The sequence below is a fragment of the Lagopus muta genome, chromosome 29 (genome assembly GCF_023343835.1).
Source record: "Lagopus muta isolate bLagMut1 chromosome 29, bLagMut1 primary, whole genome shotgun sequence".
In the NCBI taxonomy this organism is placed as follows: Eukaryota; Metazoa; Chordata; class Aves; order Galliformes; family Phasianidae; genus Lagopus; species Lagopus muta.
The window spans coordinates 707,249-722,237 of NC_064461.1; the positions used below are offsets into that span (position 1 = coordinate 707,249).

At 62.4% G+C, this 14,989-nt stretch overlaps 2 protein-coding genes across 4 annotated transcripts; both read right to left on the reverse strand.

Annotated features, from left to right (window-relative positions):
* Positions 1-590: 590 nt before the first annotated feature.
* On the reverse strand, positions 591-3,490 carry LRRC71 (leucine rich repeat containing 71). 3 transcript variants are annotated; one of them, XM_048929126.1, is made up of 13 exons: positions 3,126-3,490; positions 2,930-3,037; positions 2,760-2,858; positions 2,563-2,638; positions 2,403-2,477; positions 2,257-2,325; positions 2,010-2,169; positions 1,763-1,930; positions 1,579-1,677; positions 1,347-1,386; positions 1,195-1,271; positions 821-1,111; positions 591-753 (listed from the first exon to the last, which is right to left on the reverse strand). In XM_048929126.1, exons 1-13 carry the CDS (start codon positions 3,157-3,159, stop codon positions 637-639), a joined length of 1,413 nt encoding a protein of 470 aa, XP_048785083.1. In that variant the 5' UTR covers positions 3,160-3,490; the 3' UTR covers positions 591-636. The 3 variants fall into 3 exon arrangements, 1 of the variants encoding a protein (XP_048785083.1); XR_007373511.1 differs by lacking the exons at positions 591-753; positions 1,347-1,386 and having other exon boundaries at positions 841-930; positions 1,003-1,111; XR_007373510.1 differs by lacking the exon at positions 591-753 and having other exon boundaries at positions 841-930; positions 1,003-1,271.
* Positions 3,491-4,067: 577 nt separating this feature from the next.
* Positions 4,068-12,662, reverse strand: PEAR1 (platelet endothelial aggregation receptor 1). Its single transcript, XM_048929393.1, has 24 exons — positions 12,513-12,662; positions 10,474-10,590; positions 10,103-10,195; positions 9,921-10,025; positions 9,570-9,670; positions 9,395-9,487; positions 8,753-8,999; positions 8,568-8,682; positions 8,355-8,491; positions 7,808-8,020; positions 7,527-7,701; positions 7,071-7,191; positions 6,809-6,972; positions 6,560-6,662; positions 6,343-6,489; positions 6,120-6,248; positions 5,917-6,045; positions 5,660-5,788; positions 5,352-5,567; positions 5,180-5,286; positions 4,833-4,944; positions 4,649-4,717; positions 4,312-4,506; positions 4,068-4,233 (listed from the first exon to the last, which is right to left on the reverse strand). Exons 2-24 carry the CDS (start codon positions 10,509-10,511, stop codon positions 4,082-4,084), a joined length of 3,090 nt encoding a protein of 1,029 aa, XP_048785350.1. The 5' UTR covers positions 10,512-10,590; positions 12,513-12,662; the 3' UTR covers positions 4,068-4,081.
* Positions 12,663-14,989: the final 2,327 nt, after the last annotated feature.

Sequence of the window (14,989 nt, forward strand, 5' to 3'; positions counted from 1 at the left end):
AGTTACCTGCTGAGCTGAAAGAAGCCACGGGGGTCCCAAGGCTATGGATGCTATAGAGGTCCTTATGGGCTGGAGGGGAAAACTATTGAGGCTCCTAGGGAGGTCCCACAGGGGCTGAGAGTTCCTGCACCCTCCATGACAACGTGTAAGGTGGGGTCAATAATTAGAGGAGTCAGTAATTAGACAGGGAGACGAAGCGGGAAGGAGCGGGACGGACCCGAATGGGACGCGGCGTCACTCAGAAGGCGCGGTCAGTGCAGCGCTCACTCCGAACCGTTAGGGGTCGCTGCAGGTCCCGTCCGCGCCCTTTTTATAGGACTCCGGAGGCTCACGGCAGCACCAATCGCTGCGCCGCTGCTGAAGCCCCATTGGTCCGTTTCTGGGCCAATCGCTGGCACAAGCCTTTGCCATTTCCAGCCAATCAACTCGCGCGCTTTGGATCCGCCTCTAGACCGCCGAAGAGCCGATCCTTGCCCCCCCCAACGCGGTTTCTAACCGCGTTCCTTCCTGGGATTCGCGCTGCTCCTATCAGCAGTTTCCTTCCCTCCCCCCCCCCCCCCAAAGGAAAACAAAAATTAAAATTAAAAAAATAAATTTATTAAGAAAAGCCCAGAAAAGCGCTGCTTCTAAGGGCACTCAGGGATCCTGGCTGCGCTCTTCCTCATCCTCCACAAGCTTGGGGAGGGGGTCCCGCTGCAGCAGCAGCTCCTGGAGCCGGGTAAAGGCAGCACAGGTACTGGAGAAGTTGTTCCTCTAAGAGAGGGGCACAGGGAATAAGGCCGTGCCTTGCCAGCAGCCCCCCCCACCGAGCCCAGCTTACATTCAGCGAGAGGCATCGCAGTCCCTGTCTCCCCCCAGCTCCCTCCTGCTGCTCCTGCCCCTCCACCGCAGCCAGCAATGCGCCCAGGCCTCGCTCTGTGATGCGGTTGTCTGTGGGGGGGGAGGACACGAGCATGGGGATGGGGCCGTGCTGCAGCCAAGCCCCCCCAGCCCCACACTCACAGGACAGGTTGAGGTTAAGCAGCACCCGGTTCCCAGGCAGGATGACATTCCCACCGCAGTGCAAGCCTGGCTCAAGCAGTGGGTGGCTGGGCTCAGCTAGATCCCCTGCCTGGGGGCATTGGGAGAGGTCCTGAGGATGCAGGGGCCACAGCAGGGAGTGCAAACCCCCCCAAGTCCCACTGTGCTGCTCACTTCAGTGTCCTGCTGCTCCTCGATGGCACCCTTTGCACCACGGCTGCGGCCAGGTCGGGAGTCTGAAGGGGCAGTAGCTGCAGGAAGAGCAGAATGAGAGCAGCTGAGTCAGGAGCAGCTCCCCCAGCATGCCCCCCAGCACCTTCACTCACACTTCTTGCTCTGCTTGCTCTTGTCCTTCCTCAGCAGCTCCTGCAAAGGCCAGCAAGCTCAGCCCCACTGCACTCCTTGGGCAGCACTTTAGGACTCTCTGTGACCTCCACCCAGTACAGGGAAATGGGGAAACTCAGGCACAGCTACAGCACCACCCACCCCCAGACACCCCCAGGAGAAGTACCCAAAGACCCCACGTTGAGACCCCGCGTTGACTGCCTGCCTCCTCACCTTCTTTTTGGTTGTGCCCGTGCGCTGTTTGGTTGCAGACAGCTTGCCTGCTGCTGCACTGACCTGCAGGCTCAGGGCATGCCCACTGCTGGACTCAGCCTGCTTGGGGATATAAAAAGAAATACGCTCAGAGATATGGCCCCCAAAAGGCAAAGCTCCCACCCACCCCACACCCAAAGCTCACTGCACGGGGCTGGCCCTGCTCCTCCATCAGCAGCCTCCTCCGCTCCACCACCTCCTCGTGCCTCAGCTTGAAGGGCTGCAGCACCTCTGCCAGCTTCACTGCCCCTGCATCCCCAATGCGGTTGTGGGCCAGGGACAGGGAGAGCAGTGAGCGGTTCCAGCGCAGCCCCTGGAGCGGAGGGGATGAGAAAGGTGATGGGAGGGGGCACAGGCAGCATTCAGCTCCCCCATGGCCCTCTTGCCCCCACCTCAGCAATGTGCTCTGCGCCCACGTCAGAGATGCGGTTGAAGCTGAGGACCAGCGACAGCAGGCTGTGGTTGGAGGAGCTCATGCTGGAGAGGCCCTGTCCCAGAAGTTGTGCAGCCCTGTCATCAATGCAGTTGTTGCGCAGAGACAGGTGGGACAGCCTGGGGTTGAGGAAATTGGGAGACATTGGGGGTCACTCCATAGCTGGGGATCTGAGCTCTGTGCCAAGGGATGAGCCTGGCACTCACGTGCTGCTGGCCCCCATCAGCACGTGGAAGGAGTGCTCTGGCAAAGGGTTCCCCTCCAGGGTGAGCGACCTGCAGGGTAAAACAGCACCAAGACCATCTCAATTAATGACATCAAGAACTCCAGCTCCCCCTCCCATCTCACCTACCAGAGCCGGGGGCACCTTGCCACCATCGTGCCTAGAACAGGCAGTACGTGATCAGTCAGCCCAGTGCTCCAGAGGCTGCAGAGACAGATGGCATCACTCTGCTGTCCCCATCACTGAGCACTGCCTGGGGACCACCCACAGCTCCTCCCCCCATGCTCACTTTAGGGTCTTCAGGCTGCCCAGGGCAGGCAGGCACTTGCTGAGCACACCCAGCATCTCTTCGTCCACTTTCCAGCCTGCAGGATGCGAGATGGAATGAGGGAAAAGTATCTAACTGTGGCTTCAGCCACCCAAGGGGCTGGGGGTGCCAGGGGGAGGGCTGGCATGGCTCACTCCTCTCCAGTGCTGTTTCCCCACCTCGCAAGAAAACCCCGCAGATGCTCCGGGGGTCATTGTCATTCTGCAGCTCTACTTGGATGCAGCGCTCTCCCGGTCTGCAAGGCTCTGCACCCTCAGCTGTGGGTGAAGCAGCATCTGAAGAACCAAATCTCTCCCTCCCTGCCCCACAGCCACCCCCATTCCCTCACTTGCTGCACAGGAAGGCCGCACAGTGACCCTGGGGATGGAAGTGATGCCAGCCCAGGCACAGAGCTCTGTCAGGTCTTGCTGCAGGAGCCCACAGCACTGGTACTGCTCTGAAAAGAAACATGGGGCGTGAGGGGGGATCCCTTCAGCCCCCCCCCCCCCCCCCCCCACCTCCCATTTCACCAGGCTCAGCCTTACCAGCACCTTGCTCAGCTCTCTGCTCACTCTCCATCTCTGCAGTCACTGGGAGAGCGTAACACCAGGCAATACACTCCCTTCACCACTGTATGCTTGGTGGAGGGGGGTGGGTGGTTGTCACAGTTACCCCTGAACCAGAGGATGCTACAAAGATCCTCAATGTGGAAAGGTTTCAGGGAGGGGGGGAACCGTGCGGGCTCCTACGGAGGCACCATAAGGGGCTGAAGGCCCCGGTCCGGACCCACCTCACCACCTGAACGCGGCCCCGCCGTCGACGTAGACGAGAAGCGGAGGACGAAGCACCACCAGCAGCTCGGAACGCCGAGAGCGAACGGGGAGCGGCTGCCTCCGTCCTCGCGCTTTTACAGGCGGTGCCCCGCTGCTGAAGCCCCATTGGTCCATTTCTGAGCCAATCGATGGGCGCAATCTGTCACCTTTCCAGCCAATCACCGCGTGCCTTTCGCCTCCGTTTTTCGTACCATCGCTGGGCGAGTCAGTGGCGACACCTCTTGGCCCCGCCCACCGCCGCCATCGGACCAATCAGAGCGCGCGCTTTCAATCCGCCTTTGGGCCGTCGAAGCTTCGCTCCCTCCCTCCTCCTCCTCCCCCCCCACGCGGTTTCTATGGCCGCGCTTTGCTCTCCGCGGGTTCCTTCCTGGCTTTCGTGCCGCCGCCATCCCGGGGCCAGCGCTGCTGCGTGCCCCTCACCGCCCTCCTCCCAAGGACACAACTCCTGAAGACGCCGCTCCCACAACCAACCCGGCTTTATTGACAGCAATGCCCCGAGGGCTGCGGGACAGCAGCGGCGACAGGGCAGACCCTTTATGGAGGGGGGGGGGGGGGATCAGATCCTGCGCGGACCCCGGGCTGCCGGCTGCCGTCTCTCGGTGTCCCCGCTGCAGGGCAGCGTTTCCTGTCCACGTGTCGCGATGTGAAGGGGGGGGGGGGGGGGAACTTCAGCGATCCTTCCTGCGGAGAGGAGGGGACGGCGGGTGACGGACGGGGGGCACGTCGTAGTGGCTGGGGATGTGGCTGTTCTTTGGCGAATCGTAGTGGCTGGGAATGTCCCGGGCTGGAGCTGCGCACTCTGCCCCCCCCGGGCTGCTCTCTGTAGGAAGGAGAACGATGGGAGGAGATGAGAGTCTCCTGTCCATCCCCGACAAACCCCCTCATCCCCCGGGCGTACCTTCCTCGTTGCTGTCAGGCTCCTCCAGGAGCCCAATCTCTGCGTAGGACATCTCTCGCTGCACCGGGGACTTCATCTCCATGTAGCTGCCCTCGGGGGCCTTGGCCAGCGGCGATGGCACGTCCTTGATGGTGGCATAGGGGTTCTCACTGGCTAGAGAGCTGCCGCTGGCTCTCAGCCCCTCCTGGGGGTGCTCTGTGGGGGAGGCAGAGGGATCCCCATCACCAATATATGGAGAGCGGCCGTGCCCACATGGGTCCTATTCAGATCCCGTCCACCTTCCCCTCTCCATCCCTTCCCTGCTCCATCCCATCCCCATTCCCAGTCCCATTGGTACCCGTGCTGTAGTACTTCCCCAGGCTGCAGGTGTAGCTGTAGCTGTAGCTCCGCTCCATCTGCCCCCCGCCTGGAAACCAAGCATCATGAGAGTCAGGGGAAGGGATCCTGTTGGTCTTCTCCACCTCCTAATGCACTCCCTCAAATGCAGGGCTGCCACCTTCCCAAGAGCTGCCCCCTCTTACCCCTGGGTCCCTGTGGTGGTGCTCCTAGGTGCTTCCAGTCGGGGGGAAGGGTAGCATTGCCATCAGGGCCATAAGGCCTCTCTGCACCGGAGAAGGGCTGAGAGCTGGGGACCTGCAGCCAAAACAAGAGACAGCATAGCTGCAGAGCTCCCCATGCTGTGCCGTGCCATGCTGTACTGTACAACACCATGCTGCACCATTCTTCTGCTGTTGCTGTCATGCAGCACGATGGAACATGCTGCCCTGTGCCTCGGTGCACTGTGCAAAGCTGTGCACCACGACGTGCCACACCGCACCATGGCATCGTGCCGTGCCACGCTGCACCGTGTCACTGTGCTTTGCCATACCTTTAGGGAGCTGGCTCTGTCCTGGCTGCCGGGGGCAGGCAGCGTGCACTGGGACAGCGTGTGGTAGCTGGGGTTGGAGTAGTAATGCGTGTGGTTCGGTGGTACATCTGGGGGACAGACATCAGTGCTGGTGCCGGGGGGGCCTGGAGCCGCGTCCCAGCGTGCTGCTCACCTGGCACCACGTACTCAGAGGTGTCCATCCGTCCTGCTGTGTACGCCACAGCCAGGTGCCTGTTCTCCTTTCCCTTCTGCCGGTGGCGGTAGCACAGTGCCACAGCCACCACGGCCACCAGCAGAGCCACCAGGGCCACCAGGCTGACCACCATCCCCAGCGTGCTGTAGGCCAACGGTGGGGCCGGCACGATGGTGTAGGGCTGATCGGGGTTCTCTGTAGATGTAGGGGATGTAGGGACAGTCCTTAGAACAGGTGGGGAGCTGGTCCCCACCATTTTGTCCCCAACCTTCTCCATGCCTGCTCACCAGCCTCACAGTGGGGTCCACTCCTGCCTGGGGCACACGGGCACGTCCCGCTCACGGGGTGGCAGGTGGCGTTGTGGGGACAGTGGCATAGCTGGTCACACTGCAATCCGAAGGTCCCAGGGGGGCACTCTGCAGGGGTACAGAGGGTGGGTGGCTCCGTATAGCTCCATACTGCTCAGACAGCAGCCCCAAATCACTCCCCCAGGGCTGCACCCTGGGGGTGCACAGAGCCTCAGCTGGGGATGGGGGTCCTCTACCTTCTTCACAGCTGGTTCCTGTCCATCCCGCGGGGCAGTGGCACGTCCCCTCAACTGGGTCACACGTCCCCCTGTTGTGGCACTGGCAACGCTGGGAGCAGGCGTCCCCCCAGGAGCCGGGTGTGCAGGCTGGTGGTGGGGCGAGGAGATGATCAGCCCCCTGGCACCAGCCCTCATCCTCGTCCCCGTGTCCCCATACCCACGCTGGGAGCAATGGGGGCCGCTCCAGCCCGCAGCACAGAGGCAGGCACCGGTGGCATGGTGGCAGGAGGAGCCGTTGGCACAGGAGCAGCTCAGTGCACACCTCTTTCCATAGCGGCCAGGAGGGCACTCTGCGGGCACGGGGCTGCTGTGAGACGAGCGCACCCCATCTCAGCCCTATGGGGTTCGAGGGATGAGGAGAACCCCCCCCCGTGGGGCACTCACGGCGCTGGCACGTGGGGCCACGGAAGCCTGGGGGGCAGGTGCAGGATCCGTCCTCAGGAGAGCACGACGCTCCGTTGCGGCACATGCAGGGCTGGCGGCAGCCTCGGCCCCAGGAGCCCTGCGGGCAGCTCTGCTTGCACTGCAACCCTATGGGCAGCAAGAGCAGTGAAGGACAGGGGCAGGGCACAGTGGGGTATCGCCACCCCGGCTCCCTCACCTGTCCACCCAGGCAGGCAGTGGCACTCTCCAGTGATGGGGTCACAGCCATCCGCGTTGGTGCACTCGCAGCGCTGCCCGCAGCCGGCACCGAATGTCCCATTCTGGGGTTCAGGGATGAGGTTGACATTGGGAAGGGTGGCACTGGGGAAGGTGGTGCCAGGAATGGTGGCACTGAGGATGGTGGCACTGGGGATGGTGGTGCCGGAGGCGGTGGCACCGCGTTCTGGTGCTGTAGGGGGACACTCACCGGGCAGGGCTGGTGGCAGCGGGGGCCATGCCATCCTGGGGTGCAGCTGCAGACCCCACTCTGGGCACTGCAAGTGGCCCCGTGGGCACAGTCGCAGCTCCCATTGCAGCCAGGGCCCCAGGTGCCATCAGGACACGGTGTGGAGCAGTCAGGTCCGTGCCAGCCTGCAGAGCGAGAGGGTGTTGGGGTGGGCATGGGGATGGACACACATCACTCCTGCTGTCCCCGACCCCCCCCCCTCCCCTCCCGGCTGTGTGCCCACCTTCCTTGCAGATGCAGGAGCCATCGATGGGGGAGCATGCAACGCCATGCTGGCAGGAGCAGCGTTCCGAGCAGTTCAGCCCAAAGGTGTCCAAGGGGCACAGGGAGGAGCAGTGCTCATCCTGGGGGGAGGGGAAGAATGTGGGGGGACTGTGAGATGGCAGCATCTCCCTACACACAGGGCTGAGAGGCCACAAACCAGCCCCCTTCCTCCCCTTGGCGCAATGATGCTGGAGGCAGAGGAGTAGCCCCAAAATCTTGACCTCCCAGGGGACCCACCCTGATGCTAGATGGGCCTTCCATGCTAAGCCCCAAGGACACCTGGACCCCAAACTGCCCCCAGGGACAACCAGAACCCAAGCCCATCCAGAAGGTGTCCTCCCAAGGATTCTCTGATCCTTGTGTCCTGCACTACTGCTCCCCATATCCCTGCAGCAGGGGCAGCTCAGGGACTCACCGTGTAACCAGGAGGGCAGTGGCAGCGCCCGGTGGTCCCATCGCAGGTGCCCCCATTGAGGCAGAGGCAGAGCTGCAGGCATCCAGCCCCAAAGGAGCCAGGGGGGCAGCTCTCGTTGCAGAAGAGCCCAGCCCAGCCAGGGCGACACGAGCATTCACCGAGCAGCGGGTGGCAGCTGGGGGCACCCACTCAGTGCCCAGAGCTCCCAGTCCAGGCGCTGGGTGCACTGGGAGATGGCTCTGCGAATGATGCAGGGGACAAAGGGAGGGTACATCGCCTACCTCTGGCTGTGCTGGGGGTGACAGAGGCAGTGGCTTTGGCAGTGGATGCCATAGAGACCAGGAAGGCAGCGGGGCTCCTCACAGCGGCTGCCCTGAAAGCCGGCCTCGCACAGGCACGCGCCGTCCACGTGGAAGCACTGTCCTCCGTTGGCACAGTCACAGCTCTCTTGGCAGTCCTGCCCATACCTCCCCACCGGGCACCTCTCCCGGCACCTGTATGGAGACACGGAGGGTGACACGGCCTCAAGGTAGCACCCAGACCCTCCCTTTCTGTTCCAAGCTGAGACCATGCAGCTCATTGCATGCCAGGCTGCATCCAGGTCCTGGTCTGGCAGCATCAGGGCTTGGTTGCCCTGTGTGTCCCAGCCCTGTGTACCCACCTGCATCTGCTGCTGGCACCCCTTCCCCCCTGTGTGCCCCATCCCCACCTCACCCACATCCCCATTCCTGTGTGCCTCCACCCAGTGTCCCTCCTTCCTCATTCCCATGCCTCCCTGTGCCTCAATCCACATCTCTCCCAGTCCTCCCGTGCCCCATCCCCACTCACTGCTCTCCGGTGAAGCCGGGCGCACACCGGCACTGCCCCCCCAGGGGGTCACAGCGCCCCCCGTTGTGGCAGCGGCACTCCCCCTGGCAGCCGGGTCCAAAGCGTCCAGGAGGGCACGGTATGGAGCAGATGTCCCCCTGCCACAGAGCGCTGCGGTCAACGGGGCCGGGGGGGACCCCACAGCGTGGGGAAGAGGGGGCACATCCCACCTACCATCCATCCATGGGGGCAGACACAGGTGCTGGAGCCGGGGGGGTGGCAGATACCCCCATTTTGGCAGGGGCAGTGGGTGACGCACGGTGTCCCCTCGGGGCACAGCACCTCACAGCTGCGGGGAAAGTGAGCAGTGAGCAGACAGGACCCCCTCCCCTCCGGGCACTGCAGGGACCCTCACTCACAGTGGGCCAGCAAGCCCTGGGGGGCAGAGGCAGGCACCAGTGGAGGTGTTGCAGAGGGCCTCATGGTGGCATGGGCAGTGCAGGCGACAGTCAGGGCCGTAGGAGCCGGACGGGCAGGGCTTGTGGCACAGCGGGGGGGTGAAACCAGGGGGGCAGGCACAGACCCCGCTCAGGGGATCGCAGGGGGCCCCATGGTGGCAGTCACAGCGGTGCTCGCAGTCCTGGCCCCACGAGTGCTCATCACACTCTGCATGGGTGAGAACACTGCTGTGTCCCAGGGTCCAGCCCTAGTCACATCATCTCCATCACCACCTCCGTCCCGAGCTCCCCTCCTGCCCAGCCCCAGCCCATCTCCATCCCCAACTCCATCCATCCCCATCCCCATCGCTGTCCCCATCCCATCCCCAACTCCAACCCCATCCCCGTCTCATCTCTTTGCCTTTCCCTGTTCACCCCCAGGACACGTCACTGCAGCATCCCTATCACTGTCCCCATCCCTAACTCCCACTCCATCCCCATCCCCATCTCATCTCATTCTTTTCCCTTTCCCTGTTCACCCCCAGAACATCTCTCACCGCAGACCCCTGCAAAACCCCACTCCATCCCCCAACCCAGGGGTCCCTGTGCCCCCTCCCCACTCACTGCTGGAGCAGTCATGTCCCCTCCAGCCTGGCTCACACTGGCAACGCTCAGGGGCCACACACCGCCCGTGGACGCACTCCTGGGTGCAGCGCGCTGCAGGCACACAGCTGGGAGGTGAGCAGAGGACAGCCCAAGACCCCCCCCCCCCCCCTCGCCCCCCACTCATCCCACTCACGGACGCAGGCGTCCCTGTTCTCATAGTAGCCCAGGCAGCACTGGTAGCGCCGGCGGTAGTCGGTGCGCACCGCCTGTCGGTACTCCGTGCGGTACACGACCCTGTGCCAAAAGCAGAGCCATGAGGATGAGGTGCGGGGGGACGGCCCTATGTGAACCCTCCCCCCTCAGCCATGGGGCACCAACCAGTGGGACAGCCCCCATTAGATGTATGTATGGGACAGCATCGAATTGGGCACGGGACAGCCTTGCAGCAGGGCGGGAGGGCATTGTGCTGGGCACCAGGGTGATCCATGCAGTGGGATGGGGTGGAGGAGGGGGGGCTTGGCTGGGGTTTTGGCTCAGCCCTCACCTTTGCTGCGGGCAGGGCTGTGGCAGTCCTGGTGTCCCAGTGCAGTGCTCAGTGGAGGTCAAAACGTGGGGTTTGGCGTACGATTCCTTCACCGCTGCTGTAAAGCTGTTGGGGAAGAGGGTGCGGGGTGGTGGGTGGTCCCACGGGTGCCCCCAACCCGGTGCCCCCAGCACAGCTCCTACCTCTCCCAGTAGCTGCAGACGTTGGGGTCGCTGGGGTGGAGGGCGGCCAGGAGGCAGGCATGCAGTGCCAGTGCCACAGTTCTCAGCACCATCCTGCATGGAAGCACCGAGCTGGACTCACACACACTGCTCTCCTGCTCCCCACCCACCGCCCCCGGCCCCGGCCTCCCCGTGGGGCTGGGTCTGCATTCCTGCATGCGGGGGAACGGCTCCAACCCGGCCTGGCTGCCAAAGGGAAACTGAGGCACAGCCACACGGGTGGCCCCAGTGCTGTGCGGACCCCACAGAGAGACGGAAGTGCTGCCATAAAGCTGTGCCCATCCTGCCCCACAGCACTGCACATCCCCCCTGCCTGGGTATCACTGTCCTACCGTACAGCTGCTCCTGAGGCAGGATCCAAGGACCCCATCCTGGGGTTTGCTCCTCTCCCACAGCACTGGGGGCAGCCCACAGATTGGGGCACTGCGTGGCACCGGGGTGACCTGTCCCTGGGGATGGATATGGGGCATTGAGGGCACTGGGAAAGGTGGGGACATCAGGCTGACCCACCCCCAAGGCTGGATGCAGGGCATTTGTTGACACCAGTTTGCACTCAGGGCCATCAAGCTGAACTGTCCCCAGGGCTGAACACGGGGCACTGGAGGACAGCAGGGATGCATCCTGACATCTCTCTGCCCTCGGATCCGCAGTCCCATCTCAGGGAGTTGGGGATGGGAAGGAGTTAACCCCCAAGCCCTGGCAGCCTCCCTGCATGGCCCCGTTTCAACGCTTTTAGTATTTATTTGCCGCTGCGTTTCCTGGATCCGCCGGGCTCTTGCTCAACCGAGCGCAGGACGGGCGCTGGGAGCACAGCCAGCTCCAAACGGGGCCATGCACTGCAGCATTTCGGGGTGCACTGGGGTTTCTGCAAGACCCAGCAGGAGAGAATGGTGGAGGACCCGTGAGCTGTCCCCATTTGGCGCTAGGACCCCATCCCAGCATCCCTGAGCAGAACAGTGAGCCCTGAGTGCACAGCACCGTGTTTTTGGGGGGATGGCTGCAGCTCTCCGGTATGCACACGTGTGCTGCAGGAGGAAGCAGAGGTTTCCTGCCCCTCGCAGCTGGATTCATGGATTCACGGCCATTTCCTCAATGCCTGGGGACACCTCGAGGTGCCACCCCTGATGCCACCCTTCTCCTTCCTCCTCCTCCTCCTCCTCCTCCTCCCCATGGGGCTGCCCTGCCTCCATACAACAGCACGGTGAGAGGTGAGGGGTGACCCCACCGAAGCAACCCTTCCTTGTCCCAGAGCAGCGCCATTTTTCTGCTGGAAAAAGCGTTTAGTCAGAGAATTTCCCCCATTTCCCTTCAGGTCCCAGCGGCCGTTTCCAGGGTGAGTAATTGCTCACCCGCTTCCGAGCCTCCCGCCCTGCAACTCTCCTCCCCAGTTCGGGACCCCTGAGCCCTCCCCACGGCCCCATCCCCACTCCAGCGAACCCACGCTCTGGGGGGGGGGGTGAGGGGGGAGAGGCAGGGCCCCAGAGCTGCTGAGAACAACAGGAACCGCTCAGAGATGCTGGCAGGAAAAGCGAGGAGTCATCAAAACACGGCCTCATCTGGTGCTAATTGGGATGTGGGGGCCGGGATACCCAGCATTGTCCCATGGGCACCACAGAGACCTCCAGGAGATGCTCCTATGCTGCCCCACGGACTCCCCCCAGAACGTCTCCAGAGCAGGGAATGTTGTGTCCCCATCCTTGGGAGCTCCAATTGGAGGACAGGAACAGGGTGGCACCCGATGTGCTGCAGCCTGGCATCGCCCTCACCCTGGGGTGGTTGCATCCCAATGACCAAATCCTCCTGCTTTGAACCAAGCAGGAGGAGGGGAGGGGAAAACCCCCAAGGGTTGGGATGATTATCCTCACACCCCTCACCCTCCTACCCCCCCCCCCCCAATCCAGCTCCATGTCTTTTTCCTCCCAGTGTGACACAGGTCAGAGAGCATCGCCCGCAGGCACTGGGATCTGCAGCCCCACATTGTGCAGCGTGGGAAGATGGGGCTGAGGGTAGAGATGTGGCTCCTGCAGTGTCCCCACCAGGGACACAGAGCCCGGGCCTCACAGCTGCTATCTCTGCCCTGGTGCTTCCTACACCGTGGGCTGACGCGTTTCCTTCGGGGTTGTGAGCATCGTGGGGACACTGTGGGGATAGGGACAGGGATGGGGACAAGGATGGGGACAAGGATGGGGACAGGATCCACTTAGTGTCAGCTCTAGGGTCTGCAGTGTCACCGCTCCATCCCACGCTCCCCCTACCATTCCCATGCCAGCATCCCTAGGGCACCCCAGAGCCCCCCAACAGAGGACCAGGACCCCCCTTGGCCACCCCAGTGGGTCTCCAACCCCGGGACCGCGCTCACCAGGACTCTCACCTGGCCGGGCCGGGCCGGGACAGGACCGAATAGGACGGGACGGGGCCGTGGCTGCCAGAGCTGTGCGTGCTGGAAGCTCAGCGCGGCCGTCGGAAGCAGAGGGAGGGCCTGGAGCTGCTCTCAGGAAGTTTGGACTCAGAGACAACTACGGAAAAGAGGAAAAAAAAAAAAAAAGAAAGAAAAAAAAAAGAAAAAAAAACTTGTTTTTTTTTTTTAATTCTTTTTTTTTTTTTTTTTTAAACTTTGCTGGCCAGAAACCAACAGGTTTGGAACAAAAACATCACCGGGGGCCCGAAGCGGGGCTCGGCGGCCCCGTCGGGACACTTCGTGTAGGTTCGGTCCCGGCTGTTTTGCGGAGCGGTGCGGGAGCGGCTCCGCATCCCGGACGGCCCCGGGCGATGCTCGCGGTGCGGTCGGGTCGGGTCGAGCTCCGGGGGCTGCGGGTAGCGGGCGTCCCCCGGCCGAACAGCAGCATCTGGTGGCGGCTGCGAGCAGAGCCCGGCTGAGAGCAGAGCACGCGTTTGTTGCGGTTCCGGCCGTACGTTGCGCTCTCATCCCTGCACCTCGGCCACGCAGCGTCCCCGTGTTGCAGCATCTTTGCAGCTCGGGATCCTTGCCAAACATCATCCCCACACGCCCTGGTATTCCCGGCAGTGCCTCAGCCCTGCAGAGCAAGCACACGTTGTGCTGGCAATGCTCAGTTTGCATCACCTTGGGATCCAGGCTGTGCATCACCCTCACACTATGGGTTCCCAAGCTGTGTGCTACCCCTGTACCCCAGGCACGCATTTTCCCATTTCTTGGGTACATGCCACCCCAAATTTTGGCTCTCTTAGCCGTGCTGCATCCCTGCACCCCAGCCACACACATCTGCATCCCAGCCACACGTCATCCCTACATCACGGGATGCCCCATCACACAACCCCCCTTCCCCCCACTCCAACATCCCATGCTCTGTGCCCATGTATTACCCCATATCCTGGCCTCCCCATGCATTGTTTCATCCCCACACAGCAGTTCTGTGCCGGGGTCCCCACACTCAGCCCCATGCTTTGCCCCCTCCCCATACCCAGCCTCTCCCCTCTCCCAGCAAACACATACATTAGCTGGCCTCAACTGATGTCAAGGCGCCATTAATTGCCTCTCCTCGTTACAGTAATAGCTCTAATCACTCATAACGATTTTCACATCCCAGCGTGGCTTTGCCTCTCCCCCCTCCCCACCCCCCCGCCCATTTGTGCTCCATTAGGATGCAGCCCACCCGCAGCCATAGGGGCTGCCCCAAATGGCTCTGCCTGGAGCCATTGAGGATGAGAACACAAGGGTTACAAGTTGGAGACAATGGGACCAGGATGGGGACACCGGAGCTGGGAACTGGGCAGAACTGACCCCCCTCTGCTGCTTTTAAATAAGGCATCCCTGTGGTCACCGGGAAATGCTGCTCTGGGACACTTCAGCAGCACTTTAGCTGTGCCTCATTAGTGCTGAGATGCCTCTGCAGCCCCCCTGAGACCTCCAGGCCGGGGGGAACCAGGCCCACAAGTGCACTTAGGAGACACACAAGGTCTGGTCAGTGCTCATCCGCCCCAGGACCCACGGCGCCGGGATGCAGCTGCAAACCCACATCTGTCACCACCACCATATGATCCCCCCCTAAAGTGGGAAACCCCAAACTGGGCAATCCCATACACTGTCCCCGTAACGAAGCAGCCCCTGGGGCCTCCTCCTGCCCCATCCCTGTGGGGTGTCCCACAAGGGCATCCCTGGTACCACAGCTCCATCTGAGGTGGGAGCAGAGCCAGCAACACGAGCAGCGCTAGAGGTAGCCCGGATCCAGGCAGGATGAGGCTGCACCATGAAAAATCCCTTTGCAGCCCCATTGGATACAGGATGAGGTCTGGGACCCTGGCAGGGCCCTGTCCCCAGCTCGGCTGCTGTGCTGCTAAGAAAGGAACTTTCCCAAGGAGCAGAGCCGTTAATTACCTCATTGCCAGAGTCCATTACCGCTCCCCCTGGAGCAGCTGAAATGGAGAAACTGTGGGGTGGGGATAAATCAATCAGAGCTGCACATTTCTGGGAGCGGGGCTTAACCCTTCCCTCTCTGCCCCACGGGGAAATCGAGGCACGACCGCAGGGAAACCCACACCAGTTCCCCCCCCCCCCCCTCCATACACGTGGTGCTCTCATATCGCCACGCTCAGGTCCTTTTTGGGGGCAGTTTGGTCTTTTTGCTGTGCTTGGACAGCGCGTGGCCGCTGCTTCCCCTCTGCGGGAACAGTATTGACCCAAGAGGCAATTTGCAGTGCAGCGCTGGAAAAGCTCACAGTTGTAATCTTGTTCCTTCCTCAAATTAGATAAGAGGGAAAAGCCCATAAATCAGCGCAGGCAGAGATTAGAGAACCCCAAGGAAGGAGGGCACTCTCCTCTGGCCATGCATAAGTGGGGGCACTGCCACCAACTCATGAATAAGGGCTGCA

Excerpts from the sequence above, each read along its gene's own strand:
- LRRC71 (XM_048929126.1), bottom strand. The coding sequence starts at position 3,159 with ATGGAGAGTGAGCAGAGAGCTGAGCAAGGTGCTG. Across the intron at positions 2,859-2,929 it reads GCGGCCTTCCTGTGCAGCAA|CTGAGGGTGCAGAGCCTTGC; the intron begins GTGAGGGAATGG and ends CTTCACCCACAG. Across the intron at positions 2,326-2,402 it reads GCAAGGTGCCCCCGGCTCTG|GTCGCTCACCCTGGAGGGGA; the intron begins GTAGGTGAGATG and ends TTTACCCTGCAG.
- PEAR1 (XM_048929393.1), bottom strand. The coding sequence starts at position 10,511 with ATGGGGTCCTTGGATCCTGCCTCAGGAGCAGCTGTACG. Across the intron at positions 8,492-8,567 it reads TCTGCCCCCATGGATGGATG|GGGGACATCTGCTCCATACC; the intron begins GTAGGTGGGATG and ends GCTCTGTGGCAG. Across the intron at positions 6,249-6,342 it reads TGGCCCCACGTGCCAGCGCC|AGTGCCCTCCTGGCCGCTAT; the intron begins GTGAGTGCCCCA and ends CCGTGCCCGCAG.